This window comes from Bufo gargarizans, chromosome 4 (genome assembly GCF_014858855.1).
Source record: "Bufo gargarizans isolate SCDJY-AF-19 chromosome 4, ASM1485885v1, whole genome shotgun sequence".
In the NCBI taxonomy this organism is placed as follows: Eukaryota; Metazoa; Chordata; class Amphibia; order Anura; family Bufonidae; genus Bufo; species Bufo gargarizans.
In genome coordinates this window covers 518,311,282-518,333,620 of record NC_058083.1, presented here as the reverse complement: position 1 = coordinate 518,333,620, position 22,339 = coordinate 518,311,282, and the positions used below count along the sequence as shown (strand labels likewise).

Below are 22,339 nucleotides of genomic sequence, written 5' to 3'. Positions count from 1 at the left end.
GGCTGCTGGCGGCACATGAGGGGGGCTGCTGGCGGCACATGAGGGGGGCTACTGGCACATGATAGCAGGCTACTGGCACATAAGGGGGGCTACTGGCACGGCATAAGGGGGGCTACTGGCACGGCATAAGGGGGGCTACTGGCACGGCATAAGGGGGCTACTGGCACGGCATAAGGGGGGCTACTGGCACGGCATAAGGGGGGCTACTGGCACGACATAAGGGGGGCTACTGGCACGACATAAGGGGGACTACTGGCACATGATAGGAGGCTGCTGGCGGCACATGAGGGGGGCTGCTGGCGGCACATGAGGGGGGCTGCTGGCGGCACATGAGGGGGGCTGCTGGCACATGAGGGGGGCTGCTGGCACATGAGGGGGGCTGCTGGCACATGAGGGGGACTACTGGCACATGATAGCAGGCTACTGGCACATAAGGGGGGCTACTGGCACATAAGGGGGGCTACTGGCACATAAGGGGGCTACTGGCACATGATAGTGGGGGGCTCTTATTACTGGCACATGATTGGGGGCATCTATGGGGGCTATTATTACTGGCACATAATTGGGGGCATCTATGGGGGCTATTATTACTGGCACATGATTGGGGCATCTATGGGGGCTATTATTACTGGCACATGATTGGGGCATCTATGGGGGCACATCTTACTGGCCTATGATTAGGGGGCAACTATGGGGGCACATCTTACTGGCACATTATTGGGTGGCACTATAGGGGCATCTACTGAGGCTAAAAAGTAGGGGTATTTTATATGGGGGGGGGGCTCTGTATAGGGGCATTTTATACTGGGACACATTATGGTGGGTACTATAGGGAAGAGGGGAGAGGAGCACTATGAGGTCATCTACGGGGGCACTGAGAAGGGGTATTTTATGTTGGCACATTATGGGAACATTAGCTCAACTGGGGGCATTACAAGGGGTGTATGTTTTGCACATTATAAGGAGAATTATTACTACTGGGGGGGCATTATGGTGGGTTTTATTACTCCCCCATGGTATGACCCCCTAGTAGCAGCACCAGCCTCTCCCTGCTCTGCTATCCCTCTGCCCCTTCTCCAAATCCTTATTATGAAATCTTTCTCATTAGGATAAAACACAACATCAGCTCCACCGAGCCCCCGGCCAAAGTATGGAAGTGGCGTCCGAGATCCCCAAGGACCAAGCCAAGTAACTGTGAGTGTTCATGTGAAATATGTTCATGTTATACACATATAGCCTACACTGTGCCCCCCAATATACAGTATACCTCTACACTGTGCCCCCCAATATACAGTATACCTCTACACTGTGCCCCCCAATATACAGTATACCTCTACACTGTGCCCCCAATATACAGTATACCTCTACACTGTGCCGCACAATATACAGTATACCGCTACACTGTGCCGCACAATATACAGTATACCGCTACACTGTGCCGCACAATATACAGTATACCGCTACACTGTGCCGCACAATATACAGTATACCGCTACACTGTGCCGCACAATATACAGTATACCGCTACACTGTGCCGCACAATATACAGTATACCGCTACACTGTGCCGCACAATATACAGTATACCGCTACACTGTGCCGCACAATATACAGTATACCGCTACACTGTGCCGCACAATATACAGTATACCGCTACACTGTGCCGCACAATACACAGTATACCGCTACACTGTGCCCCACAATATACAGTATACCGCTACACTGTGCCCCACAATATACAGTATACCGCTACTGTGCCCCACAATATACAGTATACCGCTACACTGTGCCCCACAATATACAGTATACCGCTACACTGTGCCCCACAATATACAGTATACCTCTACACTGTGCCCCACAATATACAGTATACCGCTACACTGTGCCCCACAATATACAGTATACCGCTACACTGTGCCCCACAATATACAGCACATCGCTACACTGTGCCACACAATATACAGTATACCGCTACACTGTGCCACACAATATACAGTATACCGCTACACTGTGCCCCACAATATACAGTGTACCGCTACACTGTGCCGCACAATATACAGCATACCGCTACACTGTGCCACACAATATACAGTATACCGCTACACTGTGTAGGGGTTATACTGTTTATTGTACAGCATGGCACAGAGGTTATATTGCCGGCGTGGTGTAACCTCCACATTTTATGTACAGTATACAGTAATCCGCCATCTATGCTTTGAATCTGGTTTTATATGTTACTTGGTTTTTGTACATTTACTTGCGTGTTCTAGTTAAGACCTGCTGTGATTGGGTTTTAGTTAGTTATTAAATGCTAACATGACAGTTTTTCGGTTTTGCACATTATTGATGAGTGTATTTCATGACTGCTCTTCTAAGGGTATTGCCTTCCTTTATACTGCAGTTCTCCTGTACCACTCTGCCTGCCACTTTTAGCAGTTTAAGCAGTAATTTATTTATTTTTATTTTCTTTTGCTCTCAATAAATCTTGTGTTAAGCATAAAAAAAATAAAAAATATATGGTGAGACGGTACTCTTCTGATATGATTTCATTGAGCAGTTTTGATGGGGGGGGGGGGGGGGAGTTTTTTTGACACTCGCCCTGAGAGAAATTTTACCTAGAAACTGCACTGCCTGTAACTGACTATAGTGGTAATATGAAGGTGTGACAGGCTTTTGACCTGAAACATGAAGGATCTGCCTTGATACACTTTATCTCCTCCAGTGTTTCCTCTTCTTATCTCCAGTAATTGTATTTTACATGGGATTTTCTATGATTTTACATCGGTTCATCTTCTTTCCATTCAGGTTCCTACAATATAGGATCCGCTCAGCGTATATCTCCTATATAAGATCATTCTCCTGATTGACCCATCAAGGATGGATAGGGATGGGGACAAGATGGCAGAGAGTATAATAAATCTCACCCTAGAGATCCTCCTCCGGCTTACTGGAGAGGTGAGAGATTCTGATGATGTCACATTACATCATCTTCTCTATGTTACTAACAGATGGACATGACTGGAGAGGTGAGGGACTCTGGAGATGTATGGAGTGATATTTATTACTGTGTCTCTCCATAACCAGGAATACACAGCAGTGAAGAAGACCTCTAGTGAGCATTGTCAGGCCCCGGTATCTGAAGGACGGGGAGGAATCCTGAGCCCAATATCCAGGCCGACACCTCACATCCCGATACATGAGAAAGTCAACAGAGAGAAGATCCTAGAGCTCACCAACAAGATTATTGAGCTGCTGACTGGAGAGGTGACATCGCTGGGAATGCCGGGACATTATACAGTAACGCTATGAAGGGATCTGGGTGATGACTGTATCATTGTGTTGTCAGGTTCCTTTAAGGTGTCAGGATGTCGCCGTCTATTTATCCATGGAGGAGTCTGAGTATTTAGAAGGACACAAAGATCTGTACAAGCATGTCATGATGGAGGATCACCAGCCCTTCACATCATCAGGTAATAAACATGACTAAATACACACGTCCTTTCATTTTTTAGATGTAATTAATTCAGTCACTGTATGTTTTTCCTACAGTTAAAGAAGAGAGAACAACGCTGGAAAGATGTCCTAGTCCTCTTCTTCCACAGGATGATTCAGAAGAACACCAAAACGTCCAATATGATGATCAGATAGATGGAAATAAGGTCTCATGAAAGGTTCCCTATGATCTGTAGAAGTGCTGTGAAGATCTTGTGTTCAATCTTGTTTTATAAACCAGTATTATATGTTTTATCCGTATAATGAGAAAGGTAGAGATGGCAGGATTACAGCTAACTATAGACCTTACATGTCGTCTGGATCTTCTCACCGTTTTTTTGTCTGTAGAGACTGCTGGTTGGAATAAGGAACCAACTAGATGCATAGATACAGGAGACCTGCAGATATTTTTGGGTCAGATAATGAAACTTGGCACATGTGGATCTGCTTTGTGGATTCAACTTGGTTCTGCTCCAAAGGGCATTAAAAAAAGTGACCCCCTTCTCTTCCCCCTATCTTCTGTACAGGGATCTGGACTCTGCTGCAGGGGAGCCACTGGGCTGCTCCACTTGAAGTAGTTTTTGTACAAGTGACTGGTGACCCACGAGGTCCGGATAGGCAGAATATATGAAGTCCGATAAATGGTCTGTTGTCAGGGCAAGCAGCTCAGGATCAGAATGGAGATCAGGCAAGGATCAGGTCAGACAGCAAAGGGTCAAATCAAGAAGTCAGGCAGAAGTCCGTACACAGAACAGGCAAGCAAGCTAATGGCACGCCTTTGCATGAAACTAGCATACTAGAACCTATTGATCAGGCGTCTTTCCATGGCATTATCGGCAGGAAGCAGGCCTCAGCTTGTGTGGGAGGACCGCGTTCTTCCAGCAGCCGGGACCACTGGGAAGGGAGAGAGGGATGTCTGTGGGACTGGACCACCGGAGCCCTAAAGCTATGGAGCAGGTAAACCAGGCAGCAGGCGTGCCCACCAGCAGGAAGGAGAGGAGCTATAGGCATGGACCGCTGCCATAGCAGATAACTCTGCTGTCATTTCATCACTTATTGTCATTGTAATTAATGATCTTTTCTGGTCACATCAAACATTCCACACGACTTCTCCATCAGTCTGCTGACTTTTACAATTTCTGTTTCACAGCTTTTAAATCTGGGTAAAAATCGGAACAATATTAAGGCTGAAGATGCATATTTGAGGGGCGATGAGCAGATGATAGAGGACATTCCCACCGATAACCACCCAGGTGAGTAGTAACCACTACATAAAGCAGAGAAGACTCACAGATTCTTTCTGCCCCAGGTTTTCCTTTATTAGCACACAATTGTTACCGATACCAGGTGTCCCACAGTATTGATAAGAAGGTTGGGGTTATCACCCATTCTTGTAACTTCTATGAGCCCTCTTTCAGTAGTTATTAGAGGCTTCAGAATTTTTAGGAATCTGAAAGACCCTTACGGCAGACCCACCACTGGGGCAGACTAAACAGTGCATAACAGGAGGACAAATCCCCAGTGGTCAGTGACAGCTTGCTGGCCATTCTGCTCACCCCTTCCTGCTAAAGACTGTGATGCTATACCCCACTCTCCCCAGGGGCTCTGACCAATCCCAGTATATGGGGCCTCAAAATATCTCATGACAGCTGTTAACCCCTTAAGGACAGGGCTCATTTTCACCTTAAGGACCAGGACATTTTTTGCAAATCTGACATGTCACTTTATGTGGTTATAACTTTAAAACGCTTTTACTTATCCAGGCCATTCCGAGAATGTTTTTTCATCACATATTGTACTTCATGACAGTGGTAAAATTGAGTTAAATCTTATTTTTATTTATAAAAAAATACAAAATTTACCAAAAATTTTGAAAAAAAGATAGATAGTAATGCCTTCAAAAATTGTGATTATTTTACATTCCCCATATGTCTACTACATGTTTGGATAATTTTGTGAATGCCATTTTATTTTTTGGGGGACGTTAGAAGGCTTAGAAGTTTAGAAGCAAAACTCACTTTTAAGGGCCAGTTCAGGTCTGAAGTCACTTTGTGAGGCTTACATAATAGAAACCACCCACAAATGACCACATTTTAGAAACTACACCACTCAAGGTATTCAAAACAGATTTTATAAACTTTTTTTAACCCTTTATGTGTTCCACAAGAATTAATGGAAAATGGAGATGAAATTTCAGAATTTCACTTTTTTGGCAGATTTTCCATTTTAATACATTTTGTTCCACTAACAAAGCAAGGGTTAACAGCCCAAAAAACTCTATTTATGGCCCTGATTCTGTAGTTTACAGAAACACCCCATATGTGGTTGTAAACTGCTGTATGGGCACACAATATTGCACAGAAGGAAAGGAACGCTATATGGTTTTTGGAAAGCAGTTTTCACTTGGATAATTTTAAGCTGCCATGTCACATTTGAAGACCCCCTGATGCACCCCAGAGTAGAAACTCCAAAAAAGTGACCCAATTTTAGAAACGGCACCCATGTCCTATTTGAAGCCCCCCCCCCCAGAGTAGAAACTCCAAAAAAGTGACCCCATTTTGGAAACTGCGGGATAAGGTGGCAGTTTTGTTGGTACTATTTTAGGGTACATATGATTTTTTGGGTTGCTCTATGTAACGGACCGTTTCAGCAGACAAGGGGTTAAAATCCGTTTAGGCGATATGCCCCTTTCTGAGAGACTGGCACAGCTACTGCAGAACACCAAACTCCCGAACTGGATACAAAATAGCACTCCAAACTGGAACCTCGCAAAAAGCTGCTAGCAGACGAACAGGAAAAGCATACAATCAGCGTACACTCCTGGCAATCAGTCTCTAACAGCATACAGGGAATCCCCCCAATAACGAGACAAGGCTCCGTGCTGAGGGTCAAGCAGTGGTCTGACGTGCTGGCACACCCAGCCTAGTTTTTATTACAGTTGTTGCAAATACAGGACAGATACAACACATCCCGACAATGCATCATGGTTTCCTCCTCTCTGTCCCGGAGATAACCGAGAAGTAATCCAATTATCTCTCAGGACAAAGGGAAATCGCCAATACACATGTGGAGACAACAGGACAGACATCACCATTTTAAACACACAATGGGACAATGGGACAATAGAACCACACCCAGCATATTCCTCCCAAGCTGACAAGTTACACTTATTATAATTTGTTACAACTTTGTGAGGTTACATTGTCCATACATATAACTTACATCAATTTAAACAGTATAACTTGGGGACAAACCTATCCAAAATTCACTTGAATAGGTTCAGGGGTTTAAAAGTTAGTATGGGCCATAATCCTGAGGCAAGAGGCTTTTAAACAGCCCCCTCCAAAACACCGTGGCGAGGTTGGTTTCGCCACACTCTATATTACACTTTTTGTGAGGCAAGGTAACAAAAAATAACAGTTTTTATTTTTTGTTATTTACAACATTCACCTGACAGGTTAGATCATGTGGTGTTTTTATAGAGCAGGTTGTTACGGATGCGACAATACCAAAGCATTTTTGAAAAATGACTTTTTTGACACCTTATTTTTATTTTTTCACGGTATTCACCTGAGGGGTTAGGTCATGTAATATTTTTATAGAGAAGGTTATTACGGACATGGCGATACCTAATATGTCTACCTTTTTATTTTTTTAATTTTTTTATGTAAGTTTTACACAAAGATATCATTTTTGAAACAAAATCATGTTTGTGTCTCCATAGTCTGAGAGCCATAGATTTTTATTTATTTTTTAGTTTTTGGGCGATTGTCTTAGGCAGGGTATCATTTCTGCATGATGAGATGACTGTTTGACACTATTTTGGGGTGCATGATTTTTTGATCGCTTGCTATTACAGTTTTTGTGATGTAAGGTGACAAAAAATGGCTTTTTTGATACCGTTTTTATTTTTATTTATTTACGGTATTCACCTGAGGGGTTAGGTCATGTGATATTTTTTATAGAGCAGGTTATTAAGGATGCGGCAATACTTAATGTCTACTTTTTTTATTTACTTAAGTTTTATACAATAACAGCATTTTTTAAACCAAAAAAACTATGTTTTAGTGTCTCCATATTCTGAGCCATATATTTTTTTTTTTTGGGTGATTGTCTTAGGTAGAGGCTCATTTTTTGCGGGATGAGGTGACGGTTATATTAGTACTATTTTGGGGAGTATATATGCCTTTTTGATCGCTTGGTGTTTCACTTTTAGTGATGTAAGGTGACAAAAAAATGGTTTATGTAGCACAGTTTTTATTTTATTTTTTTGAGGGTGTTCACCTGAGGGGTTAGGTCATGTGATAGTTTTATAGAGCCGGTCGATATGGACACTGCGATACCTAATATGTCCACATTTATTTTCTTCCCTATTTTTTTTTTTACTATTTTTTTTAAACTTTTTTGGGCAAAAGGATATATATTTTTTTTTACTTGAAACTTTCATTTTTATTTTGGAAAACTTTATTTTTTTCACTTCTTTTTTTCCCCCCCACTCTGGAACTAAAATTTTTTGGGGTCTGATCCCCTTTACAATGCATGACAATACTTCTGTATTGTAAAGCATTGGCTGTAAGTGTAATACACACTGTAATACACTTGCAGCCGTCCTGCCTGTGAGATCCAGGTGCTGCCTTCCATGTCATCGGGTCCCCGTCACAGCAGCACGGCGATCCGATGGCTGATTTCTCCCTGCACGGACATCGCACGTGCCACGGTCAGAGTTGACCGCGGCTGTGCACGGGTTAATGCGCTGGCATCGGTGATTTCACAGATGTCTGCACACGCAGCGGGGCTCCGGCTATCAGTGACTGCCGGACCCCTGCCGCTGATCGGGCGGGCTCAGCCACCATGAGGTACATGTACTTCTCTGGTCCTTAAGTTACGGCCAGAGATGACGTACTTGTACGTCATGGGTCCTTAAGGGGTTAAATGGTCCCTTGTTGACACCTCAGAGAACACAGTCACAGTCCTGGTCTGATAACCTATAGGATTATTGTATGTGCAGAGAGGTTTTATAGGGGAGCAGTTCTCTATTTTCCTTACACCGTGTGTTATCTGGTTCTAGACACAAATTGTAAACCCAGTGGTGTCCTAGTATCACACCCAGACAGGGAGGGGGGGGGGGAATTGTGTAATCAATATTGGAGCCACCTATAGACTGTATCTAGTAGTTCAAACAGTAATTCTTCTCTGAATGTTGGTTTGCATGAAAACGTAACTTTTGGTATAATAGTGAAAATGTTTTTATCCAAATAAAGGACGGCCAATTATTAAAATTCATTAAAAGGAACCTGTCATCAGAAGTGGCCTATGGAGCTATTTACCGTACGTGGCCCCTCTCTTCCATCTGCCAGCTTTCAGAAACTGGTTTAGTTGAATTTTCACAATTAGACAGAATACAGTACGTCTGACACTGACCTCACCACACTGCTGCAGCCAATCACAAATAAGGAGAAAAGAATGATGGATAACTTATAAGATGTATTGGTAACTATGATTTAAAGGGTTTCTACCACTTGGATTTGACATAATTAGGTGTCAGACACTAGCGCTCCGCTAGTGTCTGCTCTGCCAAACTATCCTGCTATAATAGATTTTGGGGCAGCCGTTTACCTAAAAAAAGAACTTTTATTAATATGCTAATGACCCTCTAGGTGCTATGGGGGCGTCATTAGCACCTAGAGGATCGGTCTACCTTCTCAAGATGCCGCCGCTCAGCGCCTCCCTCCAGCCCGCCCATCTGCTTCGGAATGCATCAAACGGACGACTTCACGCGCATGCGCCGTGCGCGGCTGTATTCGGCGCATGCGCAGTGAATGTCCGACCGCTTCCCTGCTCAGACATCTCCACTGCGCCTGCGCCTAACAATGACGCCAGGTTAGAGTTGGGAGGAAGGCTAAAATTCTTTCAGGAAGCCTTGGGAAGGCTTGCAGGGCCTTGGGTTCTAGATATTATTAGTTCAGGTCTAAAACCAGAATTCCATTCTTTGCCTCCGCAAAGATTCACCATTACAAAAAGCTTTTGTGTTAAAGGTCGGTTTCCCATAATAAAAGAAGTTTCAGACCTTATCAAGAAAAATGTTTTGATTCCCGTTCCTCCAGAAGAACAATTCAAAGGGTTTTTCTCCCACCTGTTTCTGGTTCCAAAACCAGATTTTACACACAGGATGATCATCAATCTCAGGGATTTGAACAAATTTCTGGTGTTCCAAAAGTTCAAGATGGAAACCATGAGGAATACGATCCAGCTTCTTTTTCCTCATTGTTTCATGGCGGTGTTGGATTTAAAATACGCTTACTTCCATTCTGCCGGTCCTGCTAGATCTGCTGTCCCAAGGTCCAGTTTTTCATCAGGCGGTCAGTGGTCTCCATCTGACTGCATGGAATTTGAACGGAGCCTATTGATCAAAAAAGGTTTCTCCCAGGAGCTCATCACGATCTTGCTTAAAAGCAGAAAACCTGTTACCATTTCCATCTATGCCAGAACTTGGAAGAAATTTATTGAATTCAGTAAACTGAACCCAGGGCATTTACCCTTGTCTGTCCCTATTTCCCAGGTTCTTGAATTTTTACAGAAAGGCCTTTCCTTAGGTCTTGCCAAGAGTTCCCATAAGGTACAGGTCTCTGCCCTGTCAGTTCTATTCGAGCAGAACTTTGCCTCCAATCCATGGATCACTAGATTCTTTAAAGCGGTAGATAGGATGACGCCAGTTTCATCCCCTAGAGTTCCCCCGTGGGATCTTAATGTTGTACTTAACTCCTTACCCAAAGTACCCTTTGAGCCTATTGATTCTGTAAGCGTAAAGCTTCTTACTTTCAAGCTTGTTTTGCTAGTGGCTCTCACTACTGCTAGAAGGATAAGCGAGTTACAGGCCATTTCCATTAACCCCCCTTTCACTACAATTCTGGAGGATAGAGTTATCATATTGTCATGGTCTTACCTTCTCACTGTTCTCCTTCGTTTGACATGTGCTGTCGGCCATCTTGGTTTCTGGGTTTCTTGTAGCCTCCCACCCTGCGGCTCCTCCTTCCCACTGGGAGGAGCTGGATGCCTAGCTCATATATTTAGAAGGTCTGTGGCTTCAGTTCCTTGCTTGGTCCTCCTGTGTGCACATGCTTCAAAGACTGCTGCTGCTTCTGGTTCCTGATCCTGGCCTCGTCTGACTACCCCGTTGGTTCCTGATCCTGGCTTCGTCTGACTACCCCGTTGGTTCCTGATCCTGGCTTCGTCTGACTACCCTCCTGGTTCCTGACCTCCGTCTACGCAAGACCCTGCTTCGGTTTAGCCATCCGTTTGGACTTTAGCTACGGCTTGATTTTCAATAAAGCCTTCTTATTTCCACCTATCTCTGTTGTACGTCTGGTTCATGGTTCCATGACACATATTGCCTGATCCAGCCTTTTTACCCAAGGTGTCGTCTAAGTTTCATAGGTCTCAGGAGATTATTCTTCCCTCCTTTTGTGACCATCCCCAAAACTCTGGAGAGTTGACATTTCATACTCTAGATGTGCAGAGATGCCTAATTCAGTATCTCAAAATTACAAAAAAATGGAGAAAGTCTTCTGCTTTATTCATCCTCTTTTCAGGACCAAATAAAGGGAAGAAGGCTACCAAAACTACCCTGTCTAGGTGGCTTAGACTGGGCATTATACAATCTTACCTGGAGGAGGGCCTGTCTCCTCCAGTCTCGGTGAAGGCTCACTCTACTCACTCTGTTTCCACTTCTTGGGCAGAAAGGTCAGGGGCCTCTATTGAGCAAATTTGTAGGGCAGCTACGTGGTCTTCTCCCTCTACTTTTTTCCATCACTACCGTTTGGATCTGCACTCTTCTTCTGATCTTTCTTTCGGTAGAAAGGTTTTGCAAGCGGTGGTCCCTCCCTAGGAAGGGTTCTTCCTCTGTAATTCTCTCTATGGTGCTGTCGTGGGGGAGGGGAAAAATGAAGATTACACTTACCGGTAATCAGATTTTCCAGACCCCACGACAGCATCCTTCCTAATTCCCTCCCTTGGTGGTGGTTTCTGTATTATAAAAAAAAAAAATAATAATAATAATTTTATTTTCAAGATTTGTATTGTTTATGCGAATATATGCTGTTTAGGTCAGACTGATTAATGGTGGAGGAGTCCCTCTCTTGCTCTGTAATCCACTGAATAGGAGGAGAGGCTCCACCCTTTTATTTCTGTAGGTTTCCTGTCCCAGGGGGTGGATCCCTCTCTCTATGGTGCTGTCGTGGGGTCTGGAAAATCAGATTACCAGTAAGTGTAATCTTCATTTTTTTTTTCCTGATGAAACTCGCTTGGAAGTGCAAGGGCATAGATCAAAGTTCATTTAACGTTAACCCAGAGATCTTCTTCAACCTGACCTCATCCAGTTCAACAATCCCAAAAACACATAGCCAAAGTAAAGTTTTGGGAGTGCTTTACAGCTGCTGGACCAAAGGTACTCCAACAGTGAAAGACATGTGATATGGCAGTAGGTGTGGAACTGTGCCAACCAATAGATTTAGCAGAGGTCAGAGCAGGCAATGGAGGGTGTTTAACTGCAAAATTGGCAGAACTCGGTACACTCGCCAACAAATATAGCACATCTATGCAGGATTATAGCCTATTGCTCAGATAGCACCCTCCCATAGGGGAAGGTGCCTTAAGTATCCAAAAGTGACCAGCCATTGGCTTATGTGAACTAGGGTGTGCAACTGACCCTGTAAGAGTCGGGGAGTGCATGGCCTTGGTGAAGAGAGATGAGGCTTTGCCTCCCAGAAGCAGGCTGTGGCATGCTGGGTCACACACTCCGCAAGGAAGCAGAAGAACTATTTTTCTAGTGACGCGCATGGCACTGGTAGTATTTCTGAAAACACTACCTTGGAGGTACTGGCATTGAGCTTTTTAAGGACCTTCCATCTTCTCCTGACTTTGTCATTGGTACCAATGTGTACCGTGACACCCAGCCCCACCCAGCAATCTATCTATCCAATCCGCAATATGCTGACCCCGAGCACCCAAAAGACAACACACTGTTCGGCACAGTGACAGATGACCCTGCCTGTCCGCCTAATAATGGAGTCCCCTACCACCAGCATCGGTCTGACCTTTGCTGCACTCCTCTTCTCATCATTCCTACAGCAGTCATCCTCCTGGTTACTAGGACCAATGCCTTGCTGGAGTATTGCTGGCCCTGGACTTGCATCATAAATATCATCCAAACAGGAATATCTACTAAGTTGTTTCTGTTCAGGGCTAGCCTTCCTGTCACTAGAATGGTTGCTGTAAGAAAACTCTGCCCAAGAGAACAAAGTGACTCAATCATCATGACATGCAGACAGGATACAGGTAATTGACCAGGATCTGATTGATAGGCTCCACCTGACCTTTGGCCTGTGGATAATAAACTTAGACCCCTTTCACACGAACGATATGGATTAGGTCCGGATGCGTTCAGTAAAACTCACACCATTTTGCAAGCAGTTTTGTCTGCAATTGAGTGCAGTGGTTCCGTTTTTTCTCACGCGGGCGAAATGAGCATTGATCCTTTTTTCACGCGCGTGATAAAAAACAGAATGCTTACAAACAAAGTCTCTAAGCAACCATCAGTGAAAAATGCATCGCACTTGCTTGCGGATGCGATGTTTTTCACGCAGCCCTATTCACTTCTATCAGGCCAGCGTGAAAAACGCAGAATATAGAACATGCTGCGATTTTTACTCAACGCTCATGTACACAGACCCATTGAAATGAATGGGTCCGGATTCAGGGCAGGAGCTATGCGTTCGCATCACGCATTGCACCTGCACGGAAAACTCGCTCGTGTGAAAGGGGCCTTATGAAAAGCCCAGTTCAATTTCCAATAGCTTGCACATAGCTCTCCAGAATTTAAACATGAACTGTAGTACACAGTCAGACACGACTTGCAAGGGTAACCCATATAGCTGGAAAATGTGTTCCATGTATAAGCTGGCCAACTGGTAGATGGGAGACGAGGTAGAGGCACAAAGTGGGCCATTTTTGAGAATCTATCAACCACACCCAGATTACTATGCAGCGAGAGGAAGAAGTAAGGTCAGTGATAAAATCCATAATTACATGCTGCCATGAAACCTCGGGCACTGGCAGAAGCAGAAGTCTTGCAGGTTTTTGTTTTGGACACTTGTTCTGGGCACAGATATGGCTGCTGGCAATATACTCTTGAACATCTTTAGAAACTGTAGGCCACCAGTAATGTCGAGAAATCAGATTAATAGTCTTTTAAATAACGGGGTGACCAGCAAATTTGAAGCCATGTGCCCAGAGCAGGACCTGCTTCCTCCTGGCCACAGAGACAAATGTCTTGCCAAGCGTAATGTCTTTCAGCTGTAAATTGAGCAAGAACAATGACCATCAAGCTTGGCAAGGGTTGAGATGTTCCGCTGACTGGAGATAACTTATGGTCTTGAGGTTGACGATGACAGGGTGGCAGGCACCCTCCAGCAGATGATGCCATTCTTCAAGGGCTAATTTGAATTGCGAGCAATGTCACTAATCGAATAATTTTTTTCAACAAGAAGAAGGGCTACGAGAGGAAGCCACAGGTGAGCACCTTTCCAGGAATTACCATTTAAGTAAAGACAGTTCCTATACCCACAGAGATGCATCCACCTCAAGAAAGAACTACTTTCTGACATCGGGGTGGTGCCATATCATGCACATGCGAAAGTAGATTTAAGGGACTGGAATATGGTATTTGTCCACTCATGGCATTCACCCCTTTGAGTCAGAGCTGAAACTAGGGCTGTAAGGATTACAAAGTTTAGAATGAGTTGTTGGTAATAACTGTCAAAACCCAGGAACCATTGAATAGCTTGGAGACTTGTATGTTGAGGCCACTTCTCAGAATCATAAAAAAAAAAAAAACCTCTCTGTAGTCCATTTAGAAATCATCACTGCGGGATCTTATTTGAAGTAGATGCTCTTCAATAATACACAGAATGTTATTTTCCGACCCGCGTTGCCTTATTTTTACTACAAAGTGTTCTGAAGAGGAGAGCTTCAAGACAACCTTCCTGCAACAACTTCCCTATTTCCGTATGAAGCCCCTTTTAAGGTTTTCTTTGATGTAATCCAACTTGGCTTAAGACTCGGGTAAAGACATGCGATAGGCATGGCCACCTGGTGAAGTAGTTACTGACACCAGGTCAATTGGGCAGTCATAAAAATGAATAAGGAGGCAGGGTCTCAGCCTCAGTCAGATATAGTAAACCACGGCACTCAGCTGTGTTGCAAAATAGTGAAGATTCTTTATTCCATCCAAAATTAATAAGAAGCCATTGGCTAACGTTTCGGTCTAACCTAGACCTTGTTCACGGCCTGTTGCATACATATAAATCAATCATAAATTGTGGCACATAATCAAAAATTACATGATTACAAAGAATAATTATAAAGTAGTACATAATAGAAGAATAGTTTATAATAAAGCATTGGCTAAGAAGTCCTCCCAGGTGTCTCATTTAGGCTATAGTGGAGTCATATTAATGAACATCACTGGGAATGTAGTAAACAAACATCATATGAGATTAAGTTTAACATCCTATATTAGTACATGTTTATATGTAGTGGCGCGAAGGCGCCCATGTATGCACCAGAACAAATATGAAACATAGTAGAATGTTGTTAGTCTACATGGGGAATAGTAAGAATATTTTCTGACCTAATCATAGGTCATTTAGCTGTGGACGGCAATACACAATTTTTTTTTTTTCTGAATATTTGCACTTCGAGAATACGCGAATATCTAGAATATAGTGCTATACCTTTGTAATCGCAAATATTTTAGATTTTTTTTCCATCAGTACCCGTGATCCCTCCCTGCTTCTTGCTTGTGGGCCAATGAGAAGGCTGCAATATCTTTGACTTTAGGAGTAGTGTTGATCGCGAATTTTTATCGCAAATTTTCTGATTGCCGATTTTCGCAAATCAAGAAAACAATGACTGGAGATCACGAATTTGCGAATATATGACGAATATTCGCCCAAATATTCGCAAAATGTTGCAAATTTGAATATTGCCCCTGCCGCCCATCACTGATACACATAAGTAGTAAATAAGACATGTACAGGGAGTGCAGAATTATTAGGCAAATTTAGTATTTTGACCACATCATCCTCTTTATGCATGTTGTCTTACTCCAAGCTGTATAGGCTCGAAAGCCTACTACCAATTAAGCATATTAGGTGATGTGCATCTCTGTAATGAGAAGGGGTGTGGTCTAATGACATCAACACCCTATATCAGGTGTGCATAATTATTAGGCAACTTCCTTTCCTTTGGCAAAATGGGTCAAAAGAAGGACTTGACAGGCTCAGAAAAGGCAAAAATAGTGAGATATCTTGCAGAGGGATGCAGCACTCTTAAAATTGCAAAGCTTCTGAAGCGTGATCATCGAACAATCAAGCGTTTCATTCAAAATAGTCAACAGGGTCGCAAGAAGCGTGTGGAAAAACCAAGGCGCAAAATAACTGCCCATGAACTGAGAAAAGTCAAGCGTGCAGCTGCCAAGATGCCACTTGCCACCAGTTTGGCCATATCACTGGAGTGCCCAAAAGCACAAGGTGTGCAATACTCAGAGACATGGCCAAGGTAAGAAAGGCTGAAAGACGACCACCACTGAACAAGACACACAAGCTGAAACGTCAAGACTGAGCCAAGAAATATCTCAAGACTGATTTTTCTAAGGTTTTATGGACTGATGAAATGAGAGTGAGTCTTGATGGGCCCGGATTGGTAAAGGGCAGAGAGCTCCAGTCCGACTCAGACGCCAGCAAGGTGGAGGTGGAGTACTGGTTTGGGCTGGTATCATCAAAGATGAGCTTGTGGGGCCTTTTCGGGTTGAGGATGGAGTCAAGCTCAACTCCCAGTCCTACTGCCAGTTTCTGGAAGACACCTTCTTCAAGCAGTGGTACAGGAAGAAGTCTGCATCCTTCAAGAAAAACATGATTTTCATGCAGGACAATGCTCCATCACACGCGTCCAAGTACTCCACAGCGTGGCTGGCAAGAAAGGGTATAAAAGAAGAAAATCAAATGACATGGCCTCCTTGTTCACCTGATCTGAACCCCATTGAGAACCTGTGGTCCATCATCAAATGTGAGATTTACAAGGAGGGAAAACAGTACACCTCTCTGAACAGTGTCTGGGAGGCTGTGGTTGCTGCTGCACGCAATGTTGATGGTGAACAGATCAAAACACTGACAGAATCCATGGATGGCAGGCTTTTGAGTGTCCTTGCAAAGAAAGGTGGCTATATTGGTCACTGATTTGTTTTTGTTTTGTTTTTGAATGTCAGAAATGTATATTTGTGAATGTTGAGATGTTATATTGGTTTCACTGGTAAAAATAAATAATTGAAATGGGTATATATTAGTTTTTTGTTAAGTTGCCTAATAATTATGCACAGTAATAGTCACCTGCACACACAGATATGCCCCTAAAATAGCTAAAACTAAAAACAAACTAAAAACTACTTCCAAAAATATTCAGCTTTGATATTAATGAGTTTTTTGGGTTCATTGAGAACATGGTTGTTGTTCAATAATAAAATTAATCCTCAAAAATACAACTGGCCTAATAATTCTGCACTCCCTGTATATATCAGCCACAACTGGCTTTAATATTAGTGGTCAGTGGGTACATTCCATAATATTGGCAGCCAAATAGTTGTAGGGAGGATCGCCTGTGACCGCTGCAGTGTTAAGTTCACATTTAACCGTGCCAGGCGTGCGTATATGTTGCAAAGCATTGCAGTGATGATAAAACTATCTGTCCTATGTGTGAGGACAATGGTCTGGCTTTAATATCGAGTGCAAGGATATGGGGATCATTGCGCCATATATTAAATGCATGCAAAAACAAAAGAGCATTGGAACAAATCCATAGATTTATTAAAATTTTAATTATGAAAGGGAAGAGATCCGTTAGGGAAAAAGGAAACTAAAAAACAGTTAATGAGTTAGTAGATTATAAACAACCATCACCCTGAGGGGCATACAGAAATGTAATACATTATGTATAATTAATTACATTGTTAATTTTCCCTGCTTCAATGAAGTGTTTTGCAGACAAGTAGTATTCCTCTGGCGTTTTCTTCATTAATCCTAAGTATGCCCCTCGGAGTGATGTTTGTTTATAATCTACCAACTTCTTAACTGTTTTTTAGTTTCCTTTTTCCTGAACGGATCTCTTTCTTTCATAATTTAAATTTTTATTAATCTATGAATTTGTCCAAATGTTCTTTTATTTTTGCATGCATTGAATATATGGTGCGATGATCCCCTATCCATGCACTCGACATTAAAGCCAGCCCATGGCTTTATTATGGACTATTCTTCTATTATGTACTATTATTCTTTGTAATCATGTCATTTTTGCAATGATGGATTTTTGATTATGTGCCACCATTTTATAATTTATTTATATGTATGCAACAGGCCCTGAACAAGGACTAGGTTAGACCAAAACGTTTGCCAATGGCTTTTTATTAATTTTGGATGGAATAAAGTGTCTTCCTTATTTTGCAGTACAACTGAGTGCTGTGGTTTACTATATCTGACTTCGAATACTATTAACCACTGAGCACCACCTTTAGCGACTAGGAGTGCTGACCAACTTTTTCTCTCCTTTTTGTTAAAGACATCAGTGTAGATATTGTAGCCTGCAGGTGGCCCATGAAGACATTGAGGAATTTTGAGGAGCTCAGGCAGACTGTACAGAATCCAGGCAGCAAGAGTGACAGGCAGGACCTCAAAGTGGAATCTGGCCTGAGTTCTAATCTAGGAGCTGACTGTGAAACAAAGCCAGGACACTCTCAGCAGAATATGGCTGGTAGAAACAGGCAGGACATAAAATGAGATCTTCTCTGTGTGAAGTATTCCCACTTAAAGATCTATAGGCACGATGAGGTACTGTATAGATTCTGAGAGTACCATCCTATTGACATATGTCGCCACCAAACACTGCTCTAGGCGATAGTGGGTATGCATTATGGGATCACCAGGGCATGATATAGCAAGTTTCCTACTAAGACAGAGGCCAGTAAGGTCTGCATGGGCAATCAAGTTTCACCACAAGACAGAGACACAGGAAGAGTTAACTCTGGAGATGGGTTGTCTCTCCAATTGACGCTAGGAGCTGGAGTTTCCAGCCTTGAGGCATAGGTACACATGTAGTATCCCTTGGCTCCACAATATATGCACAAATCCTCTCCGTGTATATGCGTACACTCCTCTGATGCTGAGGATGAAATCAAGACTTCTATGGAGCCTGTCTCATACATGCCGGTATTATGTATATGTATAATAATATATTTACTATATCTGAGAGACAGATAGAAGGTGGGCTTTCAGTATCAGTTTCTTTGGTGGGCCTAGTGTACCCCAGCCCGACACTGGTTACACTTGTTCCAAAACCTTGACTTCTTTGTACATGACCATACTGCTCCTCTCCTCTGGTGTGTTCTATGCAAAAGTGCATGTAGCCGTCAGTGTGTGAGAAGGACACCACCTAATAGAAGTGACTCACAGATCCCTTCATGACTCTCCACTGAGCATTTCACTAGAAAAGAGGAGCAATGGAGACACTGAAATATGAACCTATGAGGATGATGGCTTCAGCTCAAGAGAAGGAATATACAAGAAAACAGCCTGGTGATCTAACATCATCATCATCATCTACTGGTCCAGGGTACTGGTCTACCGTTAGATTGTGATCTGTTTTCCCATAGTCAGTTGATAATTACATTTTGCTCCATGACTTGTAATTTGCATTGTTTTTTTTTTAATATAGAAATGTTATAAAATATTAATATAATCTTAAGGTTATAGTATTTTAAAATTCTTTATTTTTGGCAGATATGTGTACCAGGAGCTCAGAGAAACATGTGATTTCATCAGATTTTAAAACAGATGAATGTGGTGTTGTAGAAGATACACATGAAGAGCATGCCATTATCCCAGATGGATCCTCAGCCTTTAACACAAAAGATCTATCATCTGATCCTTTGGATGGATTTCAATCTTCTGATTTATCACAGACTGTTGAGCAAAATAAAAGTCACAGAAGAAGTGTTCATCATCAAAGTACTCACCCAGGAAAGAAGACCTTTTCATGCTCGGAATGTGGAAAATGTTTTAACCGTAAATCACATCTTATTGCACATCAGACAATTCACACAGGGGAGAAGCCATTTTCATGCTTAGAATGTGGGAGATGTTTTAACTATAAATCAACTCTCGTTAAACATCAGAGAATTCACATAGGGGAGAAGCCATATTCATGTTCAGAATGTGAAAAATGTTTTAAACAGAAATCAGCTCTTGTTAAACATGAGATAATTCACACAGGGGAGAAACCATTTTCGTGCTCAGAATGTGGGAAACGATTTAATTATAAATCACATCTTGTTATACATGAGAGAATTCACACAGGGTTGAAGCCATTTTCATGCTCAGAATGTGAAAAACATTTTAACTATAAATCACATCTTGTTATACATCAGAAAATTCACACAGGGGAGCAGCCATATTCATGCTCAGAATGTGAAAAACGTTTTAACCATAAATCACAACTTGTTAGACATGAGAGAATTCACACAGGGGAGAAGCCATTTTCATGTTCAACATGTGAAAAATGTTTTAGCCATAAATCACAGCTTGTTATACATGAGAGAATTCACACAGGGGTGAAGCCATATTCATGTTCAGAATGTGGAAATAGTTTTAGCCGTAAATTATATCTTGTTATGCATGAGAGAAGTCACACAGGGGAGAAGCCATTTTCATGCTCAGAATGTGAAAAATGTTTTAGCCGTAAATCACAACTTGTTATACATGAGAGAATTCACACAGGGGAGAAGCCATTTTCATGCTCAGAATGTGGGAAATGTTTTAATCAGAAATCATATCTTGTTAGACATCAGAGAATTCACACAGGGAAGAAGCCATATTCATGTTCAGAATGTGAAAAATGTTTTAAACATAAATCAGATCTAGTTCAACATGAGAGAATTCACACAGGGCAGAAACCATTTTCATGCTCAGAATGTGAGAAACGTTTTAACCATAAATCACATCTTGTTATACATGAGAGAATTCACACAGGGTTGAAGCCATTTTCATGCTCAGAATGTGGGAGATTTTTCAACTATAAATTGGATCTGGTTAAACATCAGACAATTCACTCAGTGGAGAAGCCATTTACATGTTCAATATGTGAAAAACAGTTTAACAAAAAATCTGATCTTGTTAAACATGACAGAATTCACACAGGAGTCAAGCGATTTTCATGCTCAGAATGTAAAAAAGGTTTTAACTATAAATCACATCTTGTTATACATCAGAAAATTCACACTGGGAAGCAGCCATATTCATGCTCAGAATGTGAAAAACGTTTTAACCATAAATCAGAACTTGTTAGACATGAGAGAATTCACACAGGGGAGAAGCCATTTTCATGCTCAGAATGTGAAAAATGTTTTAGCCATAAATCACAGCTTGTTGTACATGAGAGAATTCACACAGGGGAGAAGCCATATTCATGTTCAGAATGTGGAAATAGTTTTAGCCGTAAATTACATCTTGTTATGCATGAGAGAAGTCACACAGGGGAGAAGCCTTTTTCATGCTCAACTTGTGAAAAATGTTTTAGCCGTAAATCACAACTTGTTATACATGAGAGAATTCACACAGGGGAGAAGCCATTTTCATGCTCAGAATGTGAGAAATGTTTTAATCAGAAATCATATCTTGTTAGACATCAGAGAATTCACAGAGGGAAGAAGCCATATTCATGTTCAGAATGTGAAAAATGTTTTAATCAGAAATCAGATCTAGTTAAACATCAGAAAATTCACACAGGTAAGAAGCCATTTTAACCACCTCAGCTCCCCTAGCGTAAAACACCCATAATGACCAGACCACTTTTTACAATTCTGCACTACACTACTTTCACCGTTTATTGCTCGGTCATGCAACTTACCACCCAAATTAATTCTACCTCCTTTTCTTCTCACTAATAGAGCTTTCATTTGGTGGTATTTCATTGCTGCTGACATTTTTACTTTTTTGTTATTAATCGAAATTTAACGAAATTTTTGCAAAAAAAATGACATTTTTCACTTTCAGTTGTAAAATTTTTCAAAAAAAAGACATCTATATATACATTTTTCTCTTAATTTATTGATCTACATGTCTTTGCTAAAAAAAAATGTTTGGGTAAAAGTTATAGCGTTTACAAACTATGAAAATACAGAAAATTAGAATTACAGAAAGTACAGAAGATTAGAATTTCCGCTTTTTGAAGCAGCTCTTACTTTCTGAGCACCTGTCATGTTTCCTGAGGTTCTACAATGCCCAGACAGTAGAAAAACTCCACAAATAACCCCATTTCGGAAAGTAGACACCCTAAGGTATTCGCTGATGGGCATAGTGAGTTCATAGAACTTACTATTTTTTGTCACAAGTTAGCGGACAATTATGAATTTTTTATTATTTCTTTTCTTACAAAGTCTCATATTCCACTAACTTGTGACAAAAAATAAAAACTTCCATGAACTCACTATGCCCATCATGAACTGATTTGCTGGACTGGTTTTTTGACACCATGTCCCATTTGAAGACCCCCTGATGCACCCCTAGAGTAGAAACTCCAAAAAAGTTACCCCATTTTGGAAACTACGGGATAAGGTGGCAGTACTATATTAGGGTACATATGATTTTTGGTTGCTCTATATTACACTTTTTGTGAGTCAAGGTAACAAGAAATAGCTGTTTTGGCACCGTTTTTATTTTTTATTTACAACATTAATCTGACAGGTTAGA

General features: G+C 41.9%; 1 protein-coding gene across 1 annotated transcript; it reads left to right on the top strand.

The window, feature by feature from the left end:
• Nucleotides 1-1,142: 1,142 nt before the first annotated feature.
• Nucleotides 1,143-21,294, top strand: LOC122934010 (zinc finger protein 271-like; the record flags this gene model as incomplete). Its single annotated transcript, XM_044289136.1, has 7 exons — nucleotides 1,143-1,194; nucleotides 2,805-2,954; nucleotides 3,084-3,263; nucleotides 3,346-3,469; nucleotides 3,549-3,658; nucleotides 4,642-4,744; nucleotides 19,373-21,294. Coding segments are annotated over exons 2-7 (2,517 nt in total), but the record flags the coding sequence as incomplete, so codon positions are not given.
• Between the last annotated feature and the right edge of the window lie 1,045 nt (nucleotides 21,295-22,339).